Source organism: Camelus bactrianus, chromosome 8 (assembly GCF_048773025.1).
Source record: "Camelus bactrianus isolate YW-2024 breed Bactrian camel chromosome 8, ASM4877302v1, whole genome shotgun sequence".
In the NCBI taxonomy this organism is placed as follows: domain Eukaryota; kingdom Metazoa; phylum Chordata; class Mammalia; order Artiodactyla; family Camelidae; genus Camelus; species Camelus bactrianus.
The window spans coordinates 73,939,092-73,957,997 of NC_133546.1; the positions used below are offsets into that span (position 1 = coordinate 73,939,092).

Genomic DNA, 18,906 nt, shown 5'->3' on the forward strand with positions numbered 1-18,906 from the left:
GTTTTGTGTCTTGGAATGATAAAATATAATTGTAGTTTTATTTGGGGAAACTGGTAGAAAAGCTATTCCAAAAGTCTTTTCCCTTTCGATATGTTCTTTTCCAAACCCTGGGATTGGTCATAATGCCAAGTCTCCGCTCACGTTGGTCCTGCACGTAACTTACTCATCCTATTTCCAATCTGATGCCAATTCCTTCAAGCTCTAGCTTACAATTCATTTCTACTCCAAAGTCTTGTCTTCAAATCCAGGCAGAATTCGGTATTTTCCTAATTGCCTGGCCTTTTAGAACCCCGTAAATATCCCTGCTAGAGCGCATCTCTCCTCTAACAAAGGTAATTACTTGTTTCCAGGCTGCCCTGCAGCAGTAAATTTGAAGCTTGTTGAGAGACAATTAGGTCCCTGGGGCTTCGCCTGGCACTTGGAGCATCGTAGACACTCAAATATTTGTTCAAGTAATTAATGAATGGATATGAGTAATGTAGCAATAGTGGGGGCATTTACTTGCTTCACAAAAATAAAATAGGAAAAGTACTCTGAACTTCCAGTTAGGAGAGAGCGAGAAAAAGAGGGGAAAACTTGTCCATTCACTTTTTTTCAGCCCTGGGAAAATCCTTCTTGAGTCTCTTATCAACAGAGGATGAGTTTACACCCCCGACACCAGAAACTGTGAGGCCTGACCAAGGTGGATGAGACGTGCAAGCTGAAATTCCCGCTTGTCCAACAACTGCCTTGATGTCTTCAGACACATTTCTTAGTCCTTCTCTACTTCATGTCTTTATAGCTAAAGAAGAAATAGGCGTGCAGTCCTTCCCCATCAGTCACAGGAGTCGTGGTCTATAAAATTAAAGAATATCGAACCATTTACTCGTAAGATAAATATGGGATGGGTTCCGTCCAGTATCTGGTCATACAATTTGCATCAGCTACTCAATACATGACCTTGTTTTATGTGTGTTTCTGTTAAAAGGCACCTTATTTGATATATATTGTTATTCATTACCATGGAGCTCACAGCCAAGAGACTCTAACTTACGCCTAAACAAAGCTTATTTAACACACACATGTTCTGTGTAGGACACACCACTGGCTGCTTGAGTTTAGGAATTCAGCACTCTGATAGAGGCCATTTTCAACAGTAAAATTACCAACAAAAAGCACAAAAGATATGGCGGAAAAAAAAATAACTGGGCATTAAATAGACCATGAAAAGGACACATGTTTACAGTCTGTGGGCTGAAACTAGAAGTTGAGCGGCACCACGTGGCTTCAGCTGGGCATGTGTGCGTGGGGTGACTCAAATTCACCTCTCCGTCCGTGTCCTGGAAGGACCAGGAGAGCGCTGTGAGCTTTGATTTGGGGGCCACCCATACATTTTTAGCAAGTAGTTGAATTCGCAAATACGGAATCCATGAATAATGAAGTTTGATGGTTACAATTTTCCAGGCATAGGAATAAAGTAGATGAAATACCTAATCACTCAGCCATAATGATGTGCGTGAGTTGGCCGGCACACAGCAGGGAATCTGTGACCCAGTAGGGCTGGCGGTGTAACTCTGAACATAAAAGATGGGTCTTGCCCTCAAGCTGCTCACAGTGTCATCTAAGAAAAAAGGTAACACACATATACACACGTACAAACACACACACATACACACAGCCCTCACCACACCCTTACACATATGCACACAGACCCACACATACAAACACACGCACACACATGCACATACACACACCCTCACCACACACAAGACATGCAAACACACATGTGCACACAGAGACACAAACACATATACACATACAAACACACACATACCCTCACCACACACACACATACACACACATGCACACACACTCCCTTCGCTGCCCATTCTCCAGCCCCAAAGACTTTAATTTTTGTAGCATCACCTCGAATCATTTTTAAAATGTGCTTATTTATCACCTTTCTTTACACCACACAGTAGAAGCTCCAGGAGGGCAGGAACCCTCGTGTGTGTCTTGCACACCCCTGTGTTCCCAGCCCTCAGCTCAGTACAAGTAGGGAGCAAGGGTTCGGTAAGCACTCCCGAGAGTGGGCCCATCTCTGCCCATCGAGGAGTCTGTGTCCCTCCTCCCCTTCCCGCCCACGGCCACTGCTCTCCTTCAGGTCCTCGCAGTCTCACCTGGGCTGTCCATCAATTTCCCAGGGACGTTCCTTTCTCCTCCCTTCTCCCTCACCAGGCGGCACCCCTGCTCCTGGGGAGGGGGCAGTGGGCGTGGTGCACGGGGAGGGAGGGCCCACTGCGTTTGGCAAGGAGCGAGCCGTGTGGGTGGGAGAGGAGGCCCCTTCCTTGGGAGACAGCCAGGCTCCAACCTCCATCCCTGCTCTGTCCACTCATCAGTCTCTACACTTTCGCAAAAGTGTGTCCCTGCACCCAGAGTGGCCTTGCGACCTCAGAATGCCATTTTCCACAGGAACAGTTTGAGCCCAGATTTATTCAGGTTAACTCACTTTCTCATCTGTAAATGTAAGCATCCACTCTCCTTCCGTGGACATTCTAGAACCCCGGGTATATGGCAGAGGGAGGTATCGAATTGGAAAGGAGGCAGTGAATTAGGTGGGATCATTTATCGATGTCTTGTAATGCCCCCAATGCCTGGCACCTTGTCATCTACACAGGAGGCATGCAGTCAGTAGATTTGAAACACTGAGTATTTACGTTTTCCTGTGCCTTAAGCTGTACGTGGCGGGGGGGGGGGGGGGCTGGGGTCGGGGGAGAAGACTGAACTAAAGAGAAGTAATGCCAACAGAAGTGTAGGCTGGCAGAGAAACAGCCCTAAACCGATCGTCATACAAATGCATCGTAATTAAGAACGGTGATGTACTTCCAAAGAAGCCGACACAGGGCAAGGTTCGCCGCCCTGTAAGTCAGTGCCTGCATCCCTGGCCTCTCTGGTATGAGACGGGGAAGGAGCCCTTATCGCTGGAAAAGTGCGCTGGTTTTGTATCGCTGGTTTTGCTGAGTTGCTGGTGCGCGGAGGTACAGCCAGAGACCGTCATGCTAGCTCACCCTGTACCGGGGAAAGCTGACTCCCAGAATGGAGAGCAAGGACCCCTTCTGGTCGATCTAACCTCTCCCTTCACATCATATTCTCTTGGGTGATTACTTCCGTAAATTGGCTGTTTCCTTTTGCCATAGATATTTTGCAAAGCATGAATGATGATGGTACTGGTAAATGAAAAATAAAAATGTTTACTGATGAAAATCAGGAAAATTTAAAAAACTATGCAGACCCTGTATACCTGCGGGGGGGTGGGGGGTGGTGATCTGATAAAGCCTTTTTGAGGACACTGAGTATAAATCTAGACGTGGAGGACAAAAAAAGTTATTTGAGTGAAGAACCAGAAGTAAAGTGGCTGAAGAAAAGGAATAGCATTATATAGGGTCCCGAGGCTGGGAGGAATGAGTCTGGGATGCGGGAAGACGTTTTCTGAGTCTGGGGTAGAGACAGTATGGGGCAGGACCGCTCAGAGAGAGCTGGAGGGACAGCGAGGGGCTCGACTGTGCTTCACCATGCACCCATCAGCTGCCCTCTGATCAGGGATGAAGGACCGTTCTGGGCTGTGCATCCTAATTCTGATGGCGACGGCGTGTCCCTGCCTCCTCACTTAGCCTTTGAGCCTTTCTTAGGATCCCTTTATATTCTTAGTCAGGACCGCCATGATTCCTCAAAGCTTTCAGTTCTACTTATTAACTCTGTTCCTTGGGGCTTGTGTCTGCCTCCAGATGCCCAGATATTTGCTGCTGGGTTAGGAGGGGGAGAAGTTCCCTTGTAGCTCAGATAGTTCAGATCACTAGCCTCACCTACAGCCTCATTTCCACAGGGAATTCAGCAAATCTGCGTGCTAAGATGTGCTTCTGTATATTTATAGACAATTGTATATAGTCCCTGAGAAATTTGTTAGCTAGAAGCCGACCAGACATAGAACAAGGAATTGCATGGCCACCACTTTCCATAAAATTGAATGTCCTTTTCGTCTCTCATGTGACCAAAGCTAGAACTTACAATTTGAAACTGGCAGAGACATTTATACGTCTATGGCCTTCGTTCACTGCACTGATTTTCATATTTCCTGCAAAGGAAAAGCAGAGTCCTGCCCCCTGATCTGCGTGTCCCAGGACTATTTGCCACAGTCCCACCCACATAGTGGGTATCTCGTTGTATCAGCACTGAAACTCCTCCCTGCAGAAGACGTTTTTAGGAAGGAGAATTTTCTGATGAACAAATCATGGGCCGTGTGAGTAAGCTGTGTGCTGTACATGTGCTCAGGGAGGGAGGGACTGGAAAGCACTGCAAGAGAGGGAGCTTCTGGTCGTGAAAGTCTGGAGCAGCATTTATAGGTGCATATCCACCATAATGTGGCTGTAAATGCAGATCACGTAGCCAGTCGTAAAAAGATAATACAAAGGCAATCAAATCATAAAGCTGCTGTAGACTGAGTACTTAGCGTGTGTCAGATACTGGGAGCTTTGCAACCACTCTGCACGGCAGCTCTTAGCGTCTCTGCCTTACACATAGGGGAAGGCAAGTGTAGGTGGGCAATTAACCCAGACCCACACAGTTAATAAATATCAGGGGCATTTTAAACCAGGTCTGCCTTGTTCAAGTTCCAAACTCAGACTCTGCCAAGGACACTCAGTTTTTCAAATTGGTCCGGGCCATAGACATCAGGGCTGCTTCAAACCACACAAAATAAACCTCCTGTCTGATGCAACAAAGGGCCCAAGGCATTTGATCCATAAGTCATCAAGAGAGAGATATGACCACAATGAGCAGAGCTCTTAAAAAAACTCTAGCAAATACTGGATCTACTGCTCTGCTTCCTACTTTTCTGGAAAATTCCATCAAGTGGCCTGAAATGTTATGAGTACCCTCTTCAAAATACTGTTCTGGTTAGTTCAGCTTTGTTCTGTCTGTCTCTCTGATCTTTAAGCAAATGTCAAAGTGAATTGAGATATATATATATATATATGTGTATATATATGTATGTATATATGTGTATATATATGTGTGTGTTATATATATATATATACACACACATTTTTTCAATGTGTGAGAGACAGATTAGGGCAGGGTCAGCTTCAAGGAATGAGGCTTGTGTCTCGTTAGAGACCCTGAGGTGTACTGACTATCACTTCATTATTTCCTTGAAGTCGGGACTTCGTTAAATACCTGCTGTGGACAAAGCATTGCATGTGATATCCACACTGATGAACAAGAGAAGCTCAGTATCCCTGTACATGTTCCTCCTCCTCCCCGACCTGGGATGCTCAGGCTCAGCCCCACCCCCCGTGCCCCTGCCTGGCCCCACATCTAATCATTGCCAAACGGAATCCACCAGGAGATAGAAGAAGAGCTTTGTTCTGTACCAGTGCCCCATGCCGATTTAGTGAAGTCCAATTTACTGGCCTTGGAAAATAGTACAAAAATGTTTCTTATACTCTCCGCTTCATTGAATGTGTATCTGAAACATTTGTGGGGTTTTTTTTTTTTTTAATGTATGCCCTTTGGTGATTTTGAAAACCGAACTCTGAATTTATAGTTTTGATCAGGGAATGGTGTGTGCTCACTGGCTTTCGCCGATAGCATAGAGTCGCTGACCCGCTGTCAGGACAACATGCTTTGTGAAATGTTTTCCCAGAAACGGAGACGCATTTGCACAAATTGCTTCCCATTGCCGTGGTTCCCTTGTTAGCAGCAGCATGCATTTTGTATGAAAGCTGGCAGAGATGGGGATGCAGCCGCGGTGGTGGACCTCAGCACAGCTCGCCAGCGTGGACGTGGGTGAAATCGGCAACTTTAGCCTCATTAGCACCAGGTCCCCTACTGAGTTAACCAGCTGCAGGCAATCTCAGAACTCTGAAGGTTAATTCTTTCTGCACAGACATAGAGTTACAGCTCAATGGACAAAGGCCCTAAAATGTTATCCCTCCAGCCAGGAAATTTTAAGTGGGAAAAAAGAAGAAAAGGTTAAATGAGTTAGGAAACTGGTCTACCACAGACTTGCAATTTTTGTTAAGTGTTGCAGCAAATATTCTGTAACTTTTATCGCGGTTAGGACTCGAAACATGTTTCCATGTGGTTGCCAGGAGCTATTAAAATAAACAGCACAAAGAGGGCAATTAAATATAGATACTAACAGATTCAAACCACAAAATACCAGGAAGTATCTTGTATGTTTCGTCTAAAAACACTCAGGGTGAATTTATTTGGGATTAGAATAAAGGCATGTTTTGAAAAGCTAGCTGGATAGGGAGGCAGGCTGAGGAGGCTAAAAAATTGCAACCACCTCCATCCATCTGCCGAAGGGAGTCCTGTCCTCAGGGAAGGCATCATTGTGAGGCAGCGGTCCTGTTAATTACATACGAAGCAGTTACATGCGAACCAGTTAGAAGAGGTGTGCTCTGAGGACAAAAGCAAGGGACCTCCATCCGTGAAGCTTTAGACAAACGTCGTGGCTTCACTTTACGCTTCTTAAGTCTCTTGTGACCCCAGGTCACTGCTCATCTTTAAGGGGCACCTGATTTTCCTTCCCCGGTTCCTGTGTTTTGAAGACGCGGTGAGTGTGAGAGGACAGGAAAGTATCTCTTTGGTAAAGTCGCCTTGTGTGTGAACTCAGCACTAACACAGCCGGCGTGGATGTGGGAAACAAAAATGAATGCCAAGAGGGAAAATCAAAACTTGCTGTGGGTACTCTTGGAATAAGATAAAGCCAATGGGCTCCAACAGTGAGGACGAGGGGAACGGCAAGGATTTGGAACTTCAGTAGGGACATGATGCTGTGTTCAGCCCTCTCTTTTGGCTGGTTGCAAAAGGCTGGGGTGTTGAGAAGAATAATTTGAAAATAGCTAAGATTTATTGAACTCTTACTGTGCTGGGTCTTTGAAAAATTGCATGTCATCTTTATAATATGTCATTGTGAACGTTAAACTAAAACAGCCAGGAAGGGCAGAGCCAGGATCCAGCCGAGAAAGACTCTCACTTACCTAGGGTTTGTTCATCGTCCATGTCTTTACTATAATGCCTTTCAAAACAGCATGGCTCACAGGTACTGGGCGACTTTCCTTACAGGAGCATGCAAAGAAAGCTTCTTTGTAGGGAATAATTATGCAATGACGTGAAAGAGTATAATATTGGGGCAATTATGGGACAAATACCTGTGAGAGAAAATAAGTGTCGAGCCTGTTCTGATGCCTTCCAAGGGGTATATATGAGGATCTACAGAAATCCCAGAATCACAACGCTGAGAAATAGTCCTCCGAGATCTCCTAGAACAGCTCGTGAGGGTCACTCAGCAATATTGCATAGCGTTTATACCCTCAGCATGTAATCAGTCCAAACAGACGCTGTTGGAAAGTATATCCTCTCACCTAACATTAAACCTTGCATCTAATTTCATTTGCAGAACTTCTTTCAAATAGTCAGCAACCTTCTAGATGAAGACAACAAGGAGAAGTGGGAAGATGCCCAGCAGGTAAGGCTGGAGTTTTTCCCGAACTTAAGATGAAGTTGGCTAAATATAGTCTCATTGGGGGGGGGGGGGCTCGCTATTCTAAGAACGTAAAAGGAAAATTTTAAAAATATGTCTTGATGATCTTATACTGGTTTGCAAGAAAACTAGTGATCTGTTTTATCTTAACCGTCTATGGAATGAATGATATTTATAAATGTGGAAAATTCTAAGCAGCTTCCAGTACTGTATCACTTGAAGGTGCCAGCACATAACGACTGTCTGGCTTACCCATCACTTCCGTTCCTATCTACAGACTATGGGAAAAGCAGCAAACCTTTAAGGACATATTACAGACTGAACTGTAGGGTCCTACCTAGCAAAATCATTTGTGTTTACTACAACGTTACACAGAGTCTGCATCATATATACAGATGTGCATTTTGACTCAAATCCAAGAGTAATTAAAAAAAAGAGTTCTCTTTAAAAAAAAAATTGTATTCTGCTTTTTTCTCTTTCTGTAGCAGGTAGCCTTATTGTTTTAGTTATCATTTTAACAATACCTTGCACAGCACTTGTGCTATGCTGACACGTGGTTAACAATATTTTTTTCTAAATCACAGCAAATGTGGGCTAGAGGTTAAAAAAGGGCTACTGAGCATTAAAAAAAAATCCTGTGAAAATTTAACTGAATGTTCTTTAAGTTTTCTCCTGGACCTTTGTTAAAAATTCCAAGAGATCAATGCAATATTGAAAATAAGAATATTTACTGAGGTTCAGGGGAACCGTCTCTCCCCTTTTCCCTTTATCAGGGGCAAACTTGGCCCTTTATTTGTATTATGATAGGAACTCTAAAAATCATCCATTGTGGGCTCACCTCCCTCTCAGGTACAAATGCTGTGCTTCTGGCCACAGCAAGAAAAAAAAAAAAAAAAGCCTTAGTTTAAGACCCTGAATCTATCTTTTCCTGCTAGTTTGAATTGTGTGTTTGTCCTTGGCTCCAATCGCCAGGAAAGCCTCAATCACTCCCTGTGGGAAAATGGTGTTTTTCCTGAGAATACAGCCGCAGAGCCTAAGCACATTTTTCTAGAAGGCCGGAGGCTCTTGTTTATGGGTATGTTTAGAACAAATGTATAGTCCTCTGTTTAAAGCAAGACTGCAGTTCATCAGGGGCTGTTATTTACTGAGAGGTCCTGACCCGAACAAGTAATGAACAGTGGCAGAACTTTTGTCAATGGAAAATCCTGGATCCGTAATCCATCTACTTACTTGGGATTCTGAGTTAGTAATATGCTTATCTTTGAAATATTTTTTTCCATGGTGATGATCCTTAATGCTCCTTTGAAATAACTATTTGAAATAAAAGCAGCTGTTTTGTCACAGTGTTGTCATAGAAGCAGCCACGCGGTAGATGTCTCCAAGTTTGTGACACAAAGGCTGAAGGCCTCGGAAGTCAGAGATGCTTAAAATCTACCAAAGATCATCCCTCGCAGGGTCCCTTATCTATTTAAGAGGCATTAGCGCCAACACAGTGCAACATAAAACACCGTTCTGTGTGGATTTGGAAAACCAGCTGAGGAAAACGGTGACTATTGACCTAGGAAGGTTTTTGCAATTAGAATTTACACTTTGGGGCAGTCAACAGTGTCATTTCAGAGTTTGATCGCTACACATCAGCCCCAGTTAGGAAAGACCAGACTGTGCTGAGTTATAGCATCCGACTGAACACAGAGTGAAGTGAGGTGGAAAAAGGCTGCACTCTATATGCCAGTACTTTCTATACCATCATTGTGGTTAGAATGAACAAGTCCGTTTCAGTCCAGACAAGCCATTTCAGTTGTGATATTGGGTTCCGTGTTTCCTGGTTATACAGAAAGCTCATGTGTCTCTAAGGAGCCGGCAATCTGCGGCCAGGGGCCAGATCGCACCTTGCACCTGCTTTGTAAATGAAGTTTGGGCGCATAGCCACACATATCTATGGTTGCTGTGATACCACAGAACTGCGCTGTCCCCACAGGGACCCCCTCATGCCCCTGCCATGGCCCACGAAGCCGAAAATGTGTACTCTCTGGTCCTTCACAGAAAAACAGGAAGTATTACCAGCCCTTGTTCAAAACCATTTGAATACTGTAGGGAAAATGTAACGACGAACAGAATCCCCTGTCACCCTAGAAAACCTCTCCATAAAGAAAGAGGAGAAAGGAAACAGGTTTATTATTGAATAAGCATTGAACCCAAATGTGACGTGCACTACAGGCAGGCCACTAGGAGACTGTAAAGACAGAAAGAAACCGCACCCTTTTACGCAGCCGAGAGCGGATGCAATGCATTACACCTGTGTCTTCAAGATGAATGGTGACTAGTCCTCAAGTAAGAGGACGTGATGACACCGTTTGTCACACTTGGTAATTGGGGTGGGTGACCATCTTGTTACTTAATTGGATTTACCCAAAGAAGAAATAAGCTTTTATATCATAATAACTGGAGGCAGGTCTGCAACTCGAAGCGAAGCACCTGCTGACGTGAGGCTCCCGTCCGCCCACACCGACAGAAGATAGACCCCTGTCTTCCCTGGTGACTTTGTTTTCAGGGAGAGACATCCCTGGGTCTGTATGCTGGGAAGAGGCTACTTCGCATTTAAAAAGATATACATACGTTTCCGGGAGACAGAGAAAGAACTTCACAGTGACTGGTTTTCTGAACAAATGCTCTTAAGAAAAGGGAGGGGGAGAAAAGGGTTGGGAGGAAGTCTCTTCCCTCTTTGCAACAGGGAGAATGAAGCCCCTTATTTTTAATTTGTATTTACCCCACACTCCACATCCTCAATACACGTACACCTACACAGAGACGGAGGGAAAAGACAGTAGCAGCAGGAAGCTCGGAGCTGATGGAAAATTTGATGCTTTTTTTTTTTTTTTTGGAATGGGGATGATGTGCTGTCAGAATTCATATTTAATGATTGGAAATGTAGGTAAGAAACAGCATTTCTCCCCAGATCTTCCTGAAATTAAAAAAAGTACAACTATTTAGGCCATATGTTTCTAACCGTAATAGCCACTGTTCTTGTCGTCAAGTATATGTGAGTAGAAATATTATGTATTCTAGGTGTCTGATGTTTGGATGGGCACAGCCACAAGCTCTTGAAAAATATACACACCGTTCCCGCTCCCCGCCCTGTCCGACACGTCTTCCTGCTAATAAGCGTGTCTCTGCCCCTTCTGCACCAGCCTTTGCAAATACAAAGCCACTAAAACTCTCTAATCCACTTAAATTTTTCATGGCTAGAAGCTCCTGTCATGCTGAATGGCCAAAAGAAATGAACCTAACATCAAAAGACTTTCTGCCCTAATAAGGTTATATAATGCCAGATGGCTTTAGAAGCCTGATGGGTTCCAGATGCTAAAATTCACGTGACCTTGTAAATGGCCCTCACATTCCACTCCCTATAATCTACCACCAGAATCGGGTCATCTTTAAGCAAACACTCATCTGTTTGCAGTGTGCAAGGTGGATGGGGTCGGGTGTGTCTTGTGTGCGGACGTGTGAGGTATCAACACGACAGCTGTTACTATGATCCCGAAAGTGTTGCCAACATTATTATTCATACAGTGGCTATTGTAATGATTAGAAATAAAGGTCTCTCCCAGGATATTCTGCAGTGAACTTAATAGTCTGTAAATATTCATGTTGGCAATAATACTTGTTTTTTCTCTCAGTACTTATCTTATAGATGCTAAGTAAAAAAGATAAAAAGCACCCCCTCGATTTCAGTGTTTGTTCTATGTTATATTTAAGTGAGGACAGGAACCCATCCAAAGTAAAGACATGCCACTTCTAAGAATACAATCTGTTAGACATTTTCGGATTTTTTAGATTTGTGAAGGATTAATCATTGCATCATAACACCGCCAGAGTTCTTGCTGTGTGACACATGCTGTTACTCTCAACGATTAGTTCAAAAAAATGCACCTGTTAGATGGGTTAAAAAATTAATACATATAAATACATAAATATAATTTAAAGAACTATTAAAAGTTAAAAAAATTAAAAAGTCAAAAAAAAAATACAGCTCCTGCTGGTTGTAGAAATGTCTTCAAATAAATCAGAGCTCATTTATGTTCTTGTTGTGTACCTTTTAAATTCTAGTTATATGTTCTATTTTATAGATTTTTATTTTGCTCCATCTAACCTTTGCTTGTTTTCGTAGATTTACCCAGGCTCGATAGAGTTAATGCAGGTGATTGAAGATTTTATACACATTGTTGGAATGGGGATGATGGACTTTCAGAATTCATACTTAATGACTGGAAATGTAGGTAAGAAATAGAATGTTTTCCCAAAATCTTACTGAAATTAAAAAAAAAATTGCAGGTATCTGGGTCATGCATTTTTAAGTGTAATATCCATTGTTTGTATCTTTGAGTATATGTGAATAATACACTGTGGGTACTTGGTGTCTGCTTCTCCCATGGGCCCAACCGCATATACGTTGTACACATGCATACGCACACGCACATTTGCATGTATCTGCATGTATTTGTATACATTTAGATGGGCCTACTTGTGTTTATCTGCACAGCAGATGTAAAGGAGAATATGCCAAATGTTTATTGCTATCCAATCTCATGTTGAAAATATGTGATGTATATACTCTAGTATGTTTTTTAAAAAATGCATCTTCATGACCTCCCATTGTTCATGAAGATGTCGAGTTACTTTCTTGCTAGGTGTCCCAAGGAAGCGCTGAATTTATAGGTGGTCGGATGGGATGTTTCAGAGACCTTTGAGGGTATGGTCATGGTGCTGCTGTCCTGTGTAACTCCCAGGACACAGTGGGTCTTTGAGGCCCCTCTGTAGTGGATTCTGTAGTCTAGTGCACACAGTGTGAGAACATCTTTCTTCTTGAGTTGCCTTTAGCATTACCTCTTATAGGAGGGGATTACCTTACAGGGAGGGGCTACACAGAGGCGTGAAACCCACACATCCCCTCTCAGTACCAGAATTGCCTTCAGCCAACAGCAATGATGGTAACCAAAGGACGTGTTTCTCTTTGTAGTTAAAAAAAAAAAAAGGCAAGAGCAAAGAAATGGTCTTCTTAAATATGATATGCAGTGAGTTGATACAGCCTTCCAGTTTTATTTCTTCAAAGCGTCTCTGCATGGTGTTACTGTGGTTCAGAAAGATCTTTCATTTGTCAGGTTTGAGTGGTCTTCACATGAAGATCGCTAACTGTACATAATAATGTGTTTAAATAAGTATTTCTTACCTCACATTCTTATTCATAGGATGTTTAAGTTTTCATTTCTAGATCAGGAAGAGACCTCACTTGGTGGAGGGATTAACTAGGGAAATTCAGCTGGTACCAAGCATGACATTTTTATGATTATGGCTTCTGGTGGTTCATTTTACACTTGATTTCTTCTGGAGGTCCTTTAGTCCTAGAGGGGCTCATTCGACTCTTAAGGTATCTTCCATCAGGGTGACCTCAAGTTGTAACAGGTAATAGCTAACTACGAGTAACAGTCTTCAGTGGAGGAGAGCCTATGTAATGGGGTTCTCAAAGGCCTGGAGTCGGTTGCCTGCCCATATGCCATCTTCAGGCAGCATCAGACCTTACCAGTTAGATTTAGTCTTAACCCACTTTCCGGAGGTCGGGGGGAGCCCAGGCTTTTTTCCCGAGTGGATATTCAGCAGCTTGTGCTGGTTCAGGAGGGAAGTGAGCTGTCCTTGCTCTGGGCAATGAGAAGAAAAAGTGACCCGAAATAGTACCTTTGTTGAAGGTTGAATTCAGAAATCGGAGAAAATCCAAATTAGATGCCCGTTCCAAAAGTGGTTGGGCAAAGAGAGGAAAGGTAAAGTCTGGGGGAAAAGGGAAGGCATGTTGGGCTGTGGATTTGGGGGCACATGCCAGGGAGAGCCTAGAGAGATTTTGGGGGTGCTGGTCATTCAAGATGGAACTGCTCTTCTGCAGGCCTGTGGCTTTTGGGGGCAGGAAGGAACCAGGAAGGCTCTGGATAGGACAATTTGCAAAGTAATTTACAAGAAAAACCGAGTTGTGGGGAGGAAGCAAAGAGCTATTGTTTTCTTGCTTTTTGTACATGGTAACAGCTAATTCTAAAATGCGTTGCTAATTAAAAGTATTGCCAGATCAATGCATGGCACTTGCTCAGAATATATTTGGAAAAAAACTTTGCAAAACAAAGCCAGTCTCAGAGTCTAATAATTTAAATTTGAAGGTAAAGTAGGCTAGATGAATAACAGTTTATCAAATTCCTTATAGTGTCTGTATTATTTGCTATAAAAATTCCATAAATATCCATAAATTACAAATATTTATTCATCTTTATCCTTCTTTTGACTTACCAAAATTATATACTTGAAAAATGTGTTATTATTTTTGTGTCAAAATTATGTTTTGTCTAAGTTTGCCTACTTTACCATCACTAAACTTTAAGAAGTATATTAGGCATAGTACCTCAAGGCAATTCAATGCTGCAAATAAAGCCAATCTTGTCCTATATTGTCTTCAGTCTTGTGTAAGGACCGTGTGATTGTTTGGCCTTCTGATTGCATGTGTCACACTAATTATCCATATGAGAAAAGGTTATGTTCTGTGAACGATTATCCCAAACATTGTTACACCACCCAGGGGGAGGGTAGAGCTCAGTGGCAGAGCACGTGCTTACCATGCACGAGGTCCTGTACCCCCAAACTCCAGTCCCCCCATTAAAAAAAAAAAAAAGGATAAATATTACACCACCCAAAAGAGCTTTTTTTATTGTTGATTCTTCCAAGTCCTAGCCCAGGGTTGGACTGATTGTTGTTTGATGACCAGAAGGAGGTTATTCTCAATAACATGTGAGAATTTTCCAATGTATATCCATATATTAGTCTGAGTTCTCCAGAGAAACAGAACCAACAGGCCATGTGTAGCTATGTAGAAAGAAATTTTGGGAGGGAGATTGGCTCTTGCAATTTTGGAGCCTGAACGGTCCCCCAGTCTGCTGCCTACAAACTGGAGGCCAGGGGAGCTGACGGAGTAGTCCCAGCCCAGAGAGGAAGGCTTGAGGACCAGGAAGCCAGTGGCATCAGTTCCAGTTTGAATTCAAAGGCCTGAGATCCGGGAGCACTGATGCCCCAGGGCAGAGAAGAGAAGATGGAGGTCCCAGCTCAAGCAGAGAGCACGCTGGCCCTTCCTCTGCCTTTCTGTTCTATTCAGGCCCCCCGTGGACGGGATGATGCCCACCTGCCTCAGTAAGGGAGGCCTTTACTCAGCCTGCTGACTCAAATGATAATCTCTTCCGGAAATATCCTCACAGACACACCCAGAAATGTTGTTTTACCAGCTATTGGGCCTCCCTAAGCGCAGTCTAACTGACTCCTAAAATTAACCATCACAATCCACTCAATATCAAGTTGGGTAATATAAATAATAATTACTGACTATTTATATTCTTCATGTTATCTGATTTGATACCAGTACATATAAAACACAATTATACTGCTTTGTCTGATACGCCCAATATCTTCGGAGAAGGACACACATAGTGAGTAATTCACAGTAATAAGTTGTGAAGTGTGCGAGTTGGCCTTTGTCTTATGTCCTCAGTCCAGATATTAGTTACCGGACACCAAGCTCACCCACACGCACAGCCTGTGAGTGATGAGCAGAGATGAGGTAACCACGAAAGTTTGCTCATTTCTTGTGGCCATTTTCTTGAGAGTGTGTTGGAGTGAGACTACGTAAAGAACTTCCAAAGATCCTCACGTCTTTTAACGAGATCACAATTTTTCTTTTAATAATAAAGCCTGTATGCATAGCCACCTCACTTTTCTGGAATAGAGATAAACTCCTGGAGAAGGAGATGGAGTTGGATAGGCACAGATAAATAGCAGAAAGACCATACAGTTGAATAAGAGCATCTCAGAATCTTGCTGATAGTCTGATTTCGACTTTAAATATAGTATTTCAGCATCTCTGTTTTGTGATTCCTGGTTTACATAGAAGGAGCTGGAAAGCAGAGACAGTGCTATTAGAAGTACCTATGCAGCAGATAGGATGGCTAAAATGCTGAGACAACAAAGAAAAGGAAGTTCTGAAGGACAGCTGGGGAGCAGTGATCAATTACTCAAAAGACCTCAAAAAGTTTACCCAGAGACTTAGGAAAAAATAACATCTATGAACAGAGATGTTGAACAAACCAATGCATTTAAAAAATAATTGAGGTTAACTCAAATATTTTTATCTTCACATATGAATATGACGTTTAAAATAGACACATGATAAATTATAGTGAATAAAAATTAGTTAGCATTTACTCAACCCTACTAAAAGGCTTATATAATTACTGAATAAATTAATTAATGAATATGAAAAATTGATATGCTTCGGAGAGAGTTAAATTTTCAGTATGCCTCAGTTGATCGTAAAGTTGTGCTCTAAATGTTCTAAATATTCTGTACCAGTGTGTTTTTTTTTCCAGTAAAATATGAATGTTTCAACATATTTTAAAAAATGGTACTACCATCAGCTTGTTCAGAAGGACTTTGCTTGATATTATTTAATATGAGTTTAAGTTATTTTTTGGCAACAAAAATATTCTTTGCAGAGTTGTTTAAACTGACTTTCTACCTTTTCTCCCCAAATATTTTCTCTTCAGTCCCTTTCAGCCTACCGTTTCTCTCATCACTTTCCTGAAAGTCCTCTCAGAAAAGCCTTCTGGAAACTTCCAGCTGCCAAATTAAACCTCCACCCATATTTCAGCCTCATGTCCCCTGTGCCTTGCTCGCCATTCTCCGTTGAAACTCTCCATTCTGTTAACATTTTTTGTATTTATTATACATAGTATAAAATAGAATTAAAGGATAAGAATTAGACTCAACTTGGGAACATTTAGAATTTGGGGAAGCAGTAGCACAAAGCAAAGCAGACTAAGCGCTGAGGAGGGAACATGGAGGTGGTCTGAGGCCCAGCTGTCTGCAGTCCCGGAGGCAGAAGGGGACGGAGAGTCCTCACGCGGCCAGAGGGCCAGGGCATGTGCACAGATCCCACGGTCCTGAAGGTCTGTCTGAAGTTGCAGCAGAGTGTTTTAATCATTTTTTATTATGCGTTTTGTCATCTATTTTCCACAATCACTTCAAGCAGCACGTTGCATTTGCTTTATTTATTGGTAAGAATAGCCTATTCTTTAGAAATTATTTGTTTTAGCTTTGTTGTCGGAGAATAGGTTCTTGCCTTGCATAGGGAAGAATTCAAGAGCGAGGCATAGGACAGTGACAGCACGTTTGTTTAGAGAGATGCACACTCCATAGACAGAGTGGGGTCCGTCTCACTCAGAAGGGAGTGTGGCTTGGGAGATACACGCTCCGTAGGCAGAATGCGGGCCATCTGGAAAGGCAAGAGGGAGAGAGGCCGATAGGCATGGGGGTGTTTAGTTTAAAGTAAAGGTAGATACACACTCCATACACAGAGTGCAGGCCATTTCAGAAGACGAGAGAGAGGGAGCGCGCAAGGTGCAGAGCTGTTAGGTTTTACGGGCTCAGTAATTACATATGCTAATGAGGAGGAGGATTATCCCAACTACTTTGGGGAAGGAGCAGGGATTTCCAGGAATTGGGCCCCTGCCCACTTTTTGACCTTTTATAGTCAGCCTAGGAACTGTCATAGCGCCTGTGGGTGTGCAGTTAGTCCAGGGTCTACTGGAAGTCCAGTCTTCTGCCATCGTGGTTCTAACCAGTTCGTCCTGTCCTCAAATGCTGTGTCATTCCCTCAATGGTTGTGCCCTGCTCCCTTCCCTCCTGTCTCAGTTTTGGACTTAAAACCTGAATTGTGTTCATTGAACTGAATTCAAGGCGTGTCAGTGATGGGGTGCCTGTTGCAGCCTACTGACTGCTCAATTAAAAACAAAATAATTTGTCTCTTAATATAAGCAAAACCTTTCCCAAGGGATTCAGGTCATTGATAAATAAATAATCTTCTACACTGCAAGGAGACTGCAGTCTAGTTGTGGACATCCAAGAATCACATAGATAAACAAGATACCAAGTACACTCTGGTATGTGTCACGTAAACCAAACGTTACAGAAATGTGTTCCCAGAGATGTTGTTCTGTGTGAGGGACTAGAAGACCTGCTCAAAGAAGGAATTATTTCCTGTAGACTTTAACGGATGGCTGGATTATTGTCAGTCCAACCTGAAGGAGACCGAGTGGCAGGGAGATGGTTACATTCCAGAACATCCTTTTAGCAAAGGCAGTATAGAGTTGTCAAAGTTGAGATTGTGTTTAGGGGATAAATGATCGATTTTGATAAAGACACATATGTATGGAAGTAAAGGAAATGAAATAAAGTTGGCGAGACACGCTGAGACCCGGTGTAGGATGGTTCTTAATTCTGAAGATGGTAGGGAGCTACTGAGGCTTGACTGGATGGGTGAGAGCTGCGCTTTGGACAGCAGAAATAACATTTGTTGAAATTGAGAAAGACTTTCAACATGGAGAATAGAAGGCTTTTTATAATAATCCAGGCAGGAGATAATGAAGACTTGAATTTATGGTAGAAAGAACAGAAACCAAAATGTGGTTATCAATTTAAGACACTGTCTGAGGGTAGAAATGATGGCTTTCCATAACTGAGTGAGGTGTCAGAAAGAAGGAAGGGATAAGGGTGACATGTATTCAACAAACTTTTGAGAGTGTCTTTCACTTACGAATGTTTAAATGCAGGTGTACCCCTCAAGTGAAAAAATAAAGTGTGGTCTGGGGGTTGGTAGAGATGTCAAACTTATGATATTCACTGGTAATCAACTGTGTAAAAGTGATAGTTGAAGGGAAAAAAAAAAGCTTTTTCAATTATCAGGACAGTAATAAGAGGACTAAATGCCTGTATTAAAAATGAAATTCTAACTGTGTGGTGATAGATGTTAACCTAGACTTATTGTGCTGATCATTTCATTATATATAAAAATATTGAATCATTATGTTGTACACTGAAGCTAATGTTATATGTCAATTATCTCTCAGTAAAAATATCTCTCTCTATAACCATGGAGAGGTCTCTAGGATATATTATTACCTAGAAAAGTATTCATATCAATAACCAGATTAAGAAATGTATTTTGTGTTCAAATAAAATTTACACATTATGCTAAGAGGTCATGTAAATTATAGAATAAAAACCAATGTTGAGGGAAAAAGACAAAGAATTGTAGCAGGTGTCAGAATAAGAGCAGTCAGAGGTAGTAGGTATATAAGTTCCAGAACAGGGCAGCGGAAAGTCAGGGTCATGTAATTAGTAAGAGAGAGAGAATATTTCAGAATGAATACTGTAGTTAATATCAATTGCTAGCAAAGTTCAGATTGGTAGAGCTGTGAAAAATCTTATGTGATTGCTGATGATATTATGTAAAAGTTCTCCAG

At 42.4% G+C, this 18,906-nt stretch overlaps 1 protein-coding gene across 5 annotated transcripts in view; it reads left to right on the forward strand.

Moving 5' to 3' along the window:
* Positions 1 to 18,906, forward strand: part of ADGRB3 (adhesion G protein-coupled receptor B3) — a 686,517-nt gene that overhangs the window by 330,121 nt on the left and 337,490 nt on the right. For all 5 annotated transcript variants that reach the window (XM_074368745.1, XM_074368743.1, XM_074368746.1 and 2 more), the window contains 2 exons: positions 7,445 to 7,513; positions 11,697 to 11,805. In XM_074368745.1, coding sequence (XP_074224846.1) covers positions 7,445 to 7,513; positions 11,697 to 11,805 — 178 coding nt within the window. The remainder of the gene's footprint in view (positions 1 to 7,444; positions 7,514 to 11,696; positions 11,806 to 18,906) is intronic.